This window comes from Anolis sagrei, chromosome X, assembly GCF_037176765.1.
Source record: "Anolis sagrei isolate rAnoSag1 chromosome X, rAnoSag1.mat, whole genome shotgun sequence".
Classification (NCBI taxonomy): Eukaryota; Metazoa; Chordata; class Lepidosauria; order Squamata; family Dactyloidae; genus Anolis; species Anolis sagrei.
Window position 1 is genome coordinate 12,857,587 of NC_090034.1, and position 13,098 is coordinate 12,870,684.

Consider the following 13,098-nt stretch of genomic DNA (forward strand, 5'->3'; position numbering starts at 1 on the left):
TCCAAGCGTGGTCCAGATCCCTCAAGCCATGGAGGGGGATATTGTAGAGTAAATATACAGACATACATAGTTTCACTTTTGCATCTATAGATAGCAAAATCAATATTTAGTTTATGGATTTTTGGGGGATTATATTTCCAGTCGTGGCTGCAGAATTCGTGGATACGGAGAGCCAACCCCTAGCATGCAAAGCGAGCAGTTAGTTCACTGCGCGTTTGTTGCACTTGCCTTCGTGCTCCTTGGGTCAGCTTGCCCTTTGTTTCTTGCAGCCAAAATAGAGCTTTGGAGAAGTCACACTGAGGACTAATAGTTCTTGGGATTGAAAGGTCTGTTGTGTGTCTTTTTAAAAAGAGTATTCTCGGCTCAGGGATGCACAATCCACAAGCCAAAACTTGTCCAGCCGCAGCTGTGCTTTCCCCTCCTCCCTGTCTTTCAGCGTTTCATTAACATTAGTGATAAGAGCCCCTTGTTCTCCTTTGCTTGGCTCCGATCCTTGCAGAGAAATGGAGATCTATGCATCTGAATCCAATTCATAAGGGACTTCTCAGAAGGAAGGTGTCCTCCTCAAAGGCCCTTGTTTTTTTCTCCTGTGACTTTTGTTATCTCTCTTGTGAAAGAACAACTGTCCGGGGGAAACTTCCTTGTAGGGCTTCCCTGCCGGGCGATTTGCATTTCTTGCATGGGACCATTCATAGAGAGGAGGAAATAGGATGAGATTTGCTGCGTTCTCTCCAAGGCCTCTTGAGCATTTCCTGTCATCCTTTTTTTTTCTTTTCTTTTTTGCAAAACAACAGAAGTTGGAACCAAAAACTGACACCTGTCAATGAGCAAAGGGCTCTGCTGTTCTCAAGCCTGGCTTGGTTTTTTTAAAGCAACACACACATACATATATACATGCATGTTTTAAATACACATCTGTAATCTAAATTTATTTGGTGGATGGTTTATTTTTAATTTTTAATGCAATTAAAATTAAGGCTGGAGGAATCAGAATGTTAATTTTTTATCTTGAAAATTAAAGTTCAGGAGATGCAGCTTTAATGCTTTGATATTTGGTGCGGTATCAGAGAAGGCCCAAGACTTTATCAAACTGTGGTGATGATGTGTTGTCAAAGATTTACATGGCTGGAATCACTGGGTTGCTATGAGTTTTGCAGGCTATATGGCCATGTTCCAGAAACATCAGGAGATAATGCTCCTGGAACATGGCCATACAGCCCAGAAAACAGCAACCCTATGGTGTTGATGGTGATGTTTATTATTATACTTTTATTTATACCCTGCTTTTTCTTTCTACAAAATACTCAAAGCAGCTTACAGTAAATGGAGTGAAGTACAATTTAAAATCTAAATTATATACAAACCTTAAAATAGAATTAAATATTAATGGCATTAAAAAGTAAACAGTTAAAATCTTTAAAGACTCATTAAAAATGTATTTTAGGCTACAGTGTATTCAACTACAACTCCCATGGCTTTTTGATTTGCCAGTTAGGTAGCTAAGGATGAGAATTTTTCAGTATAATAACCTTAATTTAGACTTTGAAAACCATACTTTTCTAGAAGACCAACCACAACTAACCCCCCCCCCCCCCCAACTCAACCTGTCCATTTGGGGGATGCGGAAGGCTGCAGTTGCTGCCTCGGATGGTTTGCATTTAGTAATGTTGCTGCAATCCATTCATTAACGGGCTTGGGCTATTTATCCTTTCTGCAACCATATCAGGAAGGAAGGAGAAAGAAAGAACAAAAGAAAGAACGAAAGGAAAAAGGGAAACAGTTTTATTTTGGTTAATTAAAAGAGAAAGGAAAATACCAAACAAAAACAGACACAATTAAAAAACAGAGCAACAAAGTTTCTGGGTATAATCTGTAATGCAACAAATCAGAAAGAGGCTTGTCTGCAAAGTCTAGCTTGGCTTCCCATTCTGGGTCCTCCAATGTGACTCTGTGGGCAGCTTCCAGCAAAGGTTGACCCGAATAGAACCATACTGGAAGACTTTCTAGACAAGTATCTCCTCTGGTTATAAAAAATAGCATTCCCTCCTATTTTCAGAAAGGGAAAAATACTCTTGGACTTCTAGCCAGATCTGCATCCTTTATTAAGAATCATAATATCATAGAATCCTAGAGTTGGAAGGAACCCCAAAGGTCATCCTGTCTGACCCTGTTCTGTCATGTAGGAAAAGCACATTTGGGGTCCTCCCGACAGATGATTATCTAGCCTCTGCTTAACAATAGTAATAATAATAGTAATAATAATAGTAATAATAATAATAATAATAATAATAATAGAAGAAGAAGAATTTGAAGAGACCCCTTGGGGCCATCCAGTCCAACCCCTTTTGCCATTCAGGAAAAGCATGCAGCATACTGAATTTTTTTTAAAACAAACAAAATAAAAACGAAGGCAAACGTAATTCTTTGGATAACCATTGTCATTGTCTTTCCCTGCAGGGGCCAAACCAGCAGCCTCCGTTGATCCTTGGGGAGCCTCCTCTGTGTCTGCCTCCTCCTCTTCCTCCTCTGCACAGCCTCCCCCAAAGAATGCAGACCCCTGGGCTCCCTCCCAGCCATCTTCTGTAGCCTCGAAAGCAGACCCTTGGGGGCCTCCAAATAACTCCATTTCTGCTTCTGGTGAGTGACGTTTTGGCATGTTGTGCCTTTTCCCTGCTAACTCCAGGCCTCGGCTGGGCTGAATCATCATAGCTGGGAAGTACGGCTGGCCGTCTGCATCCCATGAGTGTTAAAGTTCCTGTGAAAAATGGAATGGGATGGCAGACATCCGCTGTCTCTGCAGGGTCACAATCTGTGGATTCAACCCGCTTGGCATTGGAAGTGAAAAAACACGAATTCTTGTTATTATTACCATATTATTACCGTAATGACTTGAGTCTAATGTTTTGTCGAATCTAATGCGCACCTCAAGTTTCATAACCCGGAAAGCCCCCCAAAAAGTATTCGCTTCTGAATGTAATGCACAGAAGCAAAAAGTGTCTTTTTGGCTATCATTTTGTCGTTTTGGCCATCACAATTGCTGCCTGCTTAGGATTCCTTATTTATAAACAGTCGTTGCTGTGGCCCAGTCTGGTGATCTGGAAAATAAAGTAACGAGAAAGTGTTGGTTTCTAATATATGTAATTTATTTATGCTTGTAGATAAACAATATTTTTTGTTGTTTCTTTGTCAGTGTTGATGTGGAGATTGTCTGATTTGCCTACTCTGGAAAATGCAACATATAATTGTCCTCCTTTAGGGTCCCTTTCAAATCTATGATACTATATGTCATATAAATACATATGTGTGTTTGTGTGAATCATATAGATCTATCTATATATCTATGGCTGGATGGCTCTTTGTTAGGAGCGCTTTCATTATGTTTTCTTGTTCTGGTGAAGAGAGTTGGACTGGATGGCCTTAAGGCAGCATTTCTCAATCTGCGGGTTGGGACCCCTGGTGGGTTGCAAGGGGGTGTCAGAAGGGTCACCAAAGACCACCAGAAAACACAGTATTTTCTGGTGGTCATGGGGGTTCTGTGTGGGAATTTTGGCCCAATTCTGTCATTGGTGAGGTTCAGAATGCTCTTCGATTGTAGGTGAACTATAAATCCCAGTAACTACAACTCCCAAGTGTCAAGGTCTATATCCCCCAAACTCCGTCTGTGTTCATATTTGGGCATATGGAGTATTTGTGCCAAGTTTGGTCTAAACCCTTTAACTCTGTATCCCATATTTTGATTGTGTTTTAACAATGTTGTACCCCGCAAAGAGGGGCAGGTGTTATTATTATCAGTTGCTGACATGGTCACTGGAGTTTTGAAGCTCTCTTTCTGTGCTCATCCAGTGGATACAGCATTTTGCCCCTTAAGAGCAAATAGCCTTTTAACGACATATTGCTGTCAGGTTGGATGAAAGAGATTAATGCACTCTCTTGGACAGAATAAACTATGTATTCCTGCTGATTCTAAACAATAAGGGACAAACAAGGAAGTGTTTTTGTAGATTTTAGGTTATAGAATGGAAAATACTTCTTCATATTCTGCTTTAACTTTCTAAAAAAGGGACTTAAAGTGGCTCACAATAAAACCAATACAATATATTGTTAATGCTTCGGTGTTCTTCCTCGCAGGTAGTCAGTCCTTTGACCTCTTCAGCAACTTGAATGGGACGATTAAAGATGACTTTTCTGAATTTGACAGTCTTCGGACCGCAAAAAAGCAAGGTTTGTGCCGTAATAGCATTGAACCGCAAGTGATCGTTTGTTTGCCCCCCATTTTTAAATATTTATCAAAAAAGACTTGCTCTTCTCTTTCGGCAGATTCCAGCTCCACGCTCTCAGCTCAGAACAGCGGTACAACTAGCCCAGACCTCTTTGAATCCCAGCCATCCAGCTCAGCCTCCGGCAAACAGAGTGTGGCCCGGAAGACGCCAGAATCCTTTCTGGGTCCCAATGCTGCCCTGGTGAACTTGGATTCGCTGGTATCAAAACCCCCACAAGCTGCGCCTTCGCTGAACCCTTTCTTGGCTCCAGGTACTTCTCAACATCCAAGTCTGACCCGATGCCTGTTTGACTGCCAAACTGTAGATTGTCACAATTCAGAGCATAAATTGTGAAGATAAGGATGAAAAGAGTGGAGTACACAAGGGCAGGCTTCTGTAGCCACCCAAATGGTCAAAGGTCTGGAAGCCATTAATCCTTTTGGGGTGTGGCTGAGGGAGCTGGGGATGTTTAGCTTGGAGAAGAGAAGGGTGAGAGGAGTGGACAGGAGAGCTAGGTTTGAATATTTGAAAGGGCGTTGCATTGAGAAGAAGGGGCCAACTTCGATTTCTACTGCTCTAGACCTAGGGCTTCTTAAACCTTTTCCACTTGTGACTCCTTTTTGGCCTGAGAAATGTGTTTGTGATCCGAGATATATAAAACAGGTATAAAAAACGCAGACATTTGCTGATAACAAATTAGTATTTGCATACCTTGCTAAATAGGCCATGTTTCCTTTTTATGAAGTACAGCTAAAGCACTTTCTGCCGAGTATTTATTTGTCGTGTCAGGACAACCAGTCAAATTATATTACATTTCTAACAGAACAAAGCAAACAAACAGATAAAATACAAAATTTGTGAGTTTGGTAGTTGATTAAATGTCCTTTGACCAGTATCTGGCCACTTGAAGTGCTTCTGGTGTTGCTCCAAGAAGGTCCTCCATTGTGCATGTGGCAGGGCTCAGGTTGCATTGCAGCAGGTGGTCAGTGGGTTTGCTCCTCTCCACACTCGCATGTCGTGGATTCCACTTTGTACCCCATTTCTGAAGGTTGGCTCTGCATCTCGTGGGGCCAGAGCGCAGTCTTTTCAGCGCCTTCCAAGTCGCCCAGTCCTCTGTGTGCCCAGGGGGGAGTCTCTCATTTGGTATCATCCATTGGTTGAGGTTCTGGGTTTGAGCCTGCCACTTTTGGACTCTCGCTTGCTGAGGTGTTCCAGCGAGTGTCTCTGTAGATCTTAGAAAACTATTTCTAGATTTAAGTCGTTGACGTGCTGGCTGATACCCAAACGGGATGAGCTGGAGATGTCTCTGCCTTGGTCCTTTCACTATTGGCTGCTACTTCCCGGTGGATGTCAGGTGGTGATAATGCGGCATGTCTCATTAAGAACCACATCCACTGTTTTAGTGTGGTGAGATGTCTGCCGAGTAAAGATTGTACAACAGATCAATGCAAATATCGTATATACTCGTGTATAACCTAACCCGAATATAGGTTGAGGCACCAAATTTTACTACAAAAAACTGGGAAAATGTATTGTCTTGACTATAAACCGAGGGTGGGAAATGCAGGAGCTACTGGTAAATTTCAAAATAAAAATAGATACCAATAAAATTACATTAATTGAGGCATCAGTAGGTTAAATGTGTTTGAATATTTACTTAAAAGTGTAATTTAAGATAAGGCTGTCCAACTTTCATTCAATCATTATTTTAACCTTCTTCAATGTGCTTACGTATCCTTCCAATAATAATAATAATAATAATAATAATAATAATATGTAAAATATTAAATGTAACAATAATAGAGTAAATAATAAATGTAATAAAATAAGAGTAAAACAATAAATGTAATAATAATAATAATAATAATAATAATGTTGTTGTTGTTGTTCATTCGTTCAGTCGCTTCCAACTGTTTGTGAGCTCATGGACCATCCTACGCCAGAGCTCCCTGTCAGCCCGTCACCTCCCCCAGTTCCTTCAGAGTCAAGCCAGTCACGTCAAGGATGCTATCCATCCATCTTGCCCTTGGTCGGCCCCCCTTCTTTTTTCCTTCCATTTTCCCCAGCATAATTGGCTTCTCTAAGTTTTCCTTTCTTCTCATGATGTGGCCAAAGTACTTCATCTTGGCCTCTACTATCTTTCCCTCCATTGAGCAGTCGGGCTTTATTTCCTGAAGTAATGATTGGTTGGATCTTCTGGTTGGACTGGTTGGATAATAAATAAGAGTAAAATAATAAATGTAATAATAACAATAATAGAGAAAAATACCAAATAATAATAGAGTAAAATAATAAATGTAATAAATATAATAGTAGAGTAAAATAATGTAAATGTAATAATAATAATAGAGTACAATAATAAATATTATAATAATGACAGAAAAATAATAAATAACCTTGACTCTAATATAAGCTTAGGGGGGCTTTTTCAGCCTTAAGAAAGGGCTGAAAAAATCAGCTTATATTTGAGAATATACAGTAATTAAAAACAGCCATTGAGTGACATTCAGAAAACTTTTACTGTTGCCAGACTTTGCAGGACTCCAACACTGAGCTGAGGGGGATCAGCACCCGCAGTTTCCAAAGAGACTAGGACAGAGCTTTCCAAATATTTAGACATGCATCTAAGTTTACACAACACAACTATACACTGTAGCTGACACACTAACGTGTTATGACACACAGTTTGGAAAGGTCTGGACCAGGACATAGAGGAATGGAAAGAGACTCCACCAAAATATTAGGAAGAAGTTCATGAGGTTTAGAGCTGTTTGGTGGTGGAAAATGTTACCTGGAAGTCAGGCAGAGCCTCCTTCTTTGAAAGTTTGGGTGGCCATTTTGTCAGGAGGGCTTGGATTGTACCTTTCTCTTTGGTGGAATATGGTTGGACTGGATGGTCCTTGGGGGTCTCCTTCAATGTTATGAGTATGATTTACAGATGGGACTTTTCTGTCTCTCTCTAGGGACAGCGGCCTCGGCGGCGGCACCTCCTCCTTCCTCATCCTCTGCACCAGCTCTGGTCAACCCCTTCCAAGTGAACCAGCCTCAGCCCCTGACCCTCAACCAGATGCGGTCCAGCCCTGTCATGGGCAGCAGCAGCCCATCTTTCACTGCCGTCCCAGCTGCGGAGCCGGTGGCACCGATGGCTACCTCCCTGGCCAGGATGGCCACGCCGGGGATGGTGGTGGGCTTTGTGGGGCCAATGGTGCCCCCTTTACACAGTACTGGCTTCGTCCCTTCCATCTCGCAGCCTGAAAACACGACTAACCCTTTCCTCCTATAAGGCTCCCTTTATAGTGGAGCAGAGCCTAGTTTGTGGGACTTTTATCTGCTGCCGGCTTGAGCCAAACTGTGTGCGGAAAGACCCTCGGAGGCGTGTGTGTTTGCCGTTTACAGAAGAGATTTTGTCACTCCTCACCTAGCATTTGCTGCAAAACATACTTTTATTATTTTTCTTCACCAAGGGCTTGTGGGAGCATTGCATTATTTTATTTTAGAGTTTTCACGCCAAAATTAGTTCCCCTCCCTTTTATTTCCTGTAACGTTTTTAGAATTTGTTTTGTCGCCAAAGTTTTTTCCTTCCCATATTCCCCTTGTGTGTGTTTTTTTGTTCCTTGCTTCAATATTATAGGAAGAACCGCCCCTTTTGAGTACAGACCTCCTTGCAATGTTTTATATTCTTGAAGCTTGGATGTCAAAACCCTTCGCTCTTAAATGATAGATCAGAGACTCTCTCAAGTGCTAGCAAATGCAAACAACCGTGTATTCTTCTAGAGACTGTTGGCTCACCCATAGTCCTTACCGATCTTATAGAAAGAAGAACAGAAGAGGAAAAGGAGGAGAACTCTGGTGTGCATAGGAGTGAAATATCAGAAACCGAAACTGCCCAGTTTTTTTTGTTTGTTTTTTGATGCAAAAGTTGATGCAGGTCAGAAAGGGAACAGAACAAAAAGATCCTAAAACAGTATTGGAATTTTGGAAAAGGACGGCCTTATTGTCCTGTTGATCCGTTAGTGGCAGAGTCAAGAAGGTCCATGAGATTGGTGGCCATATTGTCCATTAGTGACTTGGTTTGGGAAATTATTGTGTGTGTTTTTATTTTTATTTCTTCTTTCAACTTGGGATGCAGGCGTAAAAAGAAAAAACAGGAAGGGGAAAGGAGAGCAAACAGAGTGATAATGGGAATCCTCGCCCTCGCGCGGGGAACGCATTTGCCGTGATTTCCTCATTTATTATGCAGTTATCCTTGTCTACTTTTTTGCACTTTTAAAACAGTACCATTTTTGGGATTTGAGCTTGCAAGGCTCAGTTTCACTTCTTGCGTCTTGTTTTATAACGCCCTTCTTATTTAACAGTCTGTAGCGTAGGCCGAAAAGTAAGATACCGTCTTTTTTTTAATGATTCAGTGCCCTCTTATTTATATCTATATCTATCTATATATATATGAATATTTTAGCTCTTGGGTTCCACAAAGAGAGTTTTAAAAGGGAATATTGAGACGCACCGCTTGCTTTTGGTGCAAAATGGAGACGGTGGAATGCGATGCTTAAGAGGACATTTCAAAGGAAAAATAACACTACAGTTGCCTTTCCTCCTTCCCTGTTTTATGACGACATGTCCGGGAAAAACAAAACAAAACCTTTTATAAAAGACAGATGATCATGGAAGAAGACACTCGACTTCTCTCTCTTGTAATACTTTTGAGAAACTTTTAAAAGGAAAAACAAAAACAAAACAAAAACCAACCACGGTTGTATGAATGTTTAATTTTAATCAACTAAACTCCTCTAACTAAAGATGGCTCTGTTTACAGTCTTCATTGCAAAACGTGAACGTTGTTGGTTTGTTGGCCTTGTTGTTCTCATTTAAGCCATATACTCAGGTGTAAGTCTTGAAAAGCTTGCTTTCAGGGGTGGGAGGTGGGCTGGCAATTATAAAATGAACTTGGCTTCCGAAATGTGCAAAACATCTGAGTCGGATAACCATTATTTTTTTGTGTTGTTACTGGTCGTCTCTTCTTATTTAACATCATTTTGGGAGTTGTGTTGAGTGGCGTTTTGGATGTAAGACATTGTGTTAAGCTACTCAAATCATTGTGATTCTATCAAAGATAATACAGTATGATGGTTCAATTGTTGTTTCCATCATATCAAAAGAACCTAACAATAGTCAAGTGGCACAATGTTTCCATTGTTATTTTTAATATTTTTATCTCTCATGTTTAGCAATGTTCAGCCACTTTGTCTCCTTTTATCAGTCAGATGAAAAATGTGGCTCGGTCAACTTGTGTAAGTATATAAGTCCAGGGTACATTTGCATATGCATTTATATGTTTATTGTGGTGGTGAAACAACCAGAACTCCCAAAGCATCATAGTTTTACTGTAATAGCCTCCACCGGTGGTCATTTAGTGACTGAAAATGAGTGGGATGGGAGGAAATGCCTGGCTGTGGCCCTGTATTAGGGCACAAAATAAATACAATTTTTCATCAATTCTAAGGCTCGCGTTTCCCCCGTTTTAGGGGCTCCAAACATGGGGTGTGCCTTGCATTGATGGTGATTTAGATTTGGTGAAATACTTGTCAGACACAGAAAAGCTCTGGAAGGTACCGGTGGGTGATGCTTCAGGTTTGCGTCTAGTTATGGGGATTCTATTGAAATGTTTCTCCAGTTCTCTGCCATTGAATGTCCTTTGAAGGAGACTGACATGAGTAGATGTGATGGTGAAGAGAAGACAGATGGAGAGATGTTAAGAGAGACACAGCCTTGTTCTGTCTGTACAACTTTTGTACGCTGCAGTACAGGCTTGCATGAAATGCAGTGTGTCAGGCACAGCAATTGCTTTATTTAGGTGCATCTATACTATAGAGTGAGCCCCTTGGTGGTGCAGTGGATTAAACCACTGAGCTGCGGAACTTGCTGACCGAAAGGTATGTGGTGTGAATTCAGGGAGCGGGGTGAGCTCCCATTGTTAGCCCCAACTTCTTCCAACCTAGCAGTTCGAAAACATGCAAATATGAGTAGATCAATAGGTACCGCCTTGGTGGGAGGTAACAGCGCTCCATGCAGTCATGACAGCCACATGACCTTGGAGGTGTCTACGGACAACGCCGGCTCGTCGACTTAGAAATGGAGGTGAGCAGCATCCCCTAGAATCAGTCACAACTAGAGTTAACGTCAAGGGAAACCTTTATCTTTTACTTTTATACTATATCGTTGATGCAGTTTGTCACTCCTTGAACTGCTATGGCTCAATGCTGTGGAATCATCAGACCTGTAATTTGGTGGGGCATCAATAGGGAAGGCCTAAGACCTTGCACAGTTAAGACATTCATCCGACCTAGAAAGAGGCGAACAATAGAGGCAAACAATAAAATTATTATTAGGCTGAACTTTGGTGACTAATGCAGTTCGACTCCACTTGAACTGTCATGGCTCAAGGCTATGGAATCCTGGGAGTTGTGGTTTAACAAGGGCTTTAGTCTGCTCTATGACTCCCAGGTTTTCTTAGCATGGAGCCATGGAAATTCTAGTGGCGTCAAACTACATTAATTCTATAGTATCGAATATAAGCGGCTTTGAGTTTCTTTCGTAGAGAGAGGAAGCGGGGTGTTAATAATAATAACACCATCATCAACAACAACAAACACCTAATAATAGATGGTCTCGTCTTGAGAGAAACCGCTTGGAAGCCAATTGTTTCCCCTTTGTACTGACATTTAATCAAAAGCGGAGGGATAGCTTTTCGAGTTTTTCATGGCAGACTTTGAGTAAGGCAGATGCGTCATTCTTGTACACCCTGTTCTCCAAACGTATGTCTTTGAAAGATTGGGAGAGAGCTGGCTCCTTTCAGCTGAATCCATGCTCTTGAAGTCTTCATTACTGTATGGCTCTAATTTATCATTTGTACTGTTGTGTCATTAAAAGGTTCTTGTACCTGTGCCCTTTTCTTCCCTCGTCGCGGTGGTCCATGAAAACCATAGAAAAGACGGAATCGAGTGTTGTCAGAATTAAAACCTGTGTTGCTTGTGATATTCCAGGCTCGTGTGGCTTTTCAGATGCTGAAAGGGATCTATTTGGGGACTGACTCCTTGCTCCATTAATACAAAGGTCCAAAGTATTGATGCCTTCAAGGGACTTGTGGTGTAGAATTCAATATGGGAAAAGGACCAGAGTACAGGGAGAAAGATATTTATTTCATTTGCATAAAGGTGGGGAGAAAGTGTGGTCTAGGTTTTGTGGGCCCTGAAATCTCTAGGAATGGAAGGTATTAATTCCATGTTTGCATTATTAACGAACTCACAGAATGCATTGCCAACAATCCTGCCTTTTTGCGCCTTCGGAGTCTTAGTAGACTATAAGCAGGACATGAGTCAAGAGTGCGATGCAGCAGCCGAAAAGGCCAATGTGATTCTGAGCTGCATTGATAGGACAGTGTTGAGATGGAGGGAAGTCCTAGTCCCATTCTGTTCTGCTTTGGTCAGACCTCACGTAGAAGAATAACTGTCCAGTTCTGGACAAAGTAATTCAAGAAGATGGACAAGCTGGAAAGTGTCCAGAGAAAGGCCAACAAAATGGCCAAAAGTTTGGAAACTACCAATCCCTCTAAGAATGTTAATATATTGGAAAGGATGTCTCATTGAGGAGGGAGAAAGCTGCTTTTCTGCTGCTCCAGAAACCAGGGCACAAGGGAGCCATGGATTCAAATGGCTGGCAAAGAGATTGCAAGCATTGAGAAGGACTTCCCGACAATAAGAGCTGTTCAGCAGTGGAATATGTTACTTTGGAGTCCAGTGGAATCTCTTTCCCAGGGTTTCTAAAGCAGAGGCTGGATGGCTGCCTGTCGGGAGTGCTTTGATTGTGTTTTTCTGTATGGCAGAAATGGGCTGGACTGGATGACCTTTGGGGCTCTCTATCAAAGTGTTATAAACGTCTGCCTGGGAGTGTGGTGGAGGCTGTATGGCCATCTGTCAGGAGGGCTTGGATGGCGTCTTCCTGCCTGGCAGAAGGGACTTGGCTTGGATATGGCCACTGGTGTCCCTTCCAACTCTTTAAGATTCAATAATAATAATATATAATAATGATGATTATGGATCTCTTCTTGAGATCTGAACAGTGGCTGGATGGCTTTTTTGTCAGGAGGGCTCTGATTATGCCTTACTTTATGGAAGAAAAGGGCTGGGCTGGATGGCCCTTTGGGTCCCTTCCAACTCTAGAAATCGATGGGGTTGTGTATGTCAGTCATTGCGCTCTCTCCAATCCCAGGAGAACATGGCTGATGTCAGCCCCAGCCCCTCCGTGATTAATTTTGCATCGGGTTTCTGTGTGCCTTCCTGCAATTAAACGGATGATCCAGCCATCTGTTCTCAAAGCCTGACAGACCAGCAAGGCAGATTTCCAGCTCTCATGGAGAACATTTCCTTCTCATTTTCAACAGAACTGTTTTTAATTCATTTTGTGGTGCACCCGCTCTTGCAGTCTGGTTTTTCTTATTCCCCCTCTATTCTTTCTGCTCAATTTAATTCCTAGTGAACTGGCCCCTTCCTTAGTACACGATTCTAGCACTGGATTGATTTGCTCCTGTCATTTCTACCCACTTAAATATATTGCTGTGGTTGTGTTACCTTCAAGCTGTTTCCCAATTACGCTTTCCCTCTACTAACAGTCTCTTGGCCTCAAAGTAGGGCAAAAGAGACCCCCTCTGAACAAATCCTATAATAAGTTTGCTTTAAGATTGTCAGTATGCGAAGGACTTGAAGGCACACAAGAATATACTGCTGCATATTTTACATAAAGACAGTGTAGTTTTTCACAGGGATTTGGTTCCCCCTACTGGCAT

The 13,098-nt window shown here is 41.8% G+C and overlaps 1 protein-coding gene across 1 annotated transcript in view; it reads left to right on the top strand.

Moving 5' to 3' along the window:
* The window catches only part of LOC137095024 (epsin-2-like), a 35,115-nt gene extending 23,915 nt beyond the window's left edge, over positions 1-11,200 (top strand). Inside the window, exons 6-9 of the mRNA XM_067461217.1 lie at positions 2,458-2,637; positions 4,129-4,221; positions 4,318-4,530; positions 7,223-11,200. Of these exons, the coding sequence (XP_067317318.1) occupies positions 2,458-2,637; positions 4,129-4,221; positions 4,318-4,530; positions 7,223-7,542 (806 nt within the window). The 3' untranslated portion in view covers positions 7,543-11,200. The remainder of the gene's footprint in view (positions 1-2,457; positions 2,638-4,128; positions 4,222-4,317; positions 4,531-7,222) is intronic.
* Positions 11,201-13,098: the final 1,898 nt, after the last annotated feature.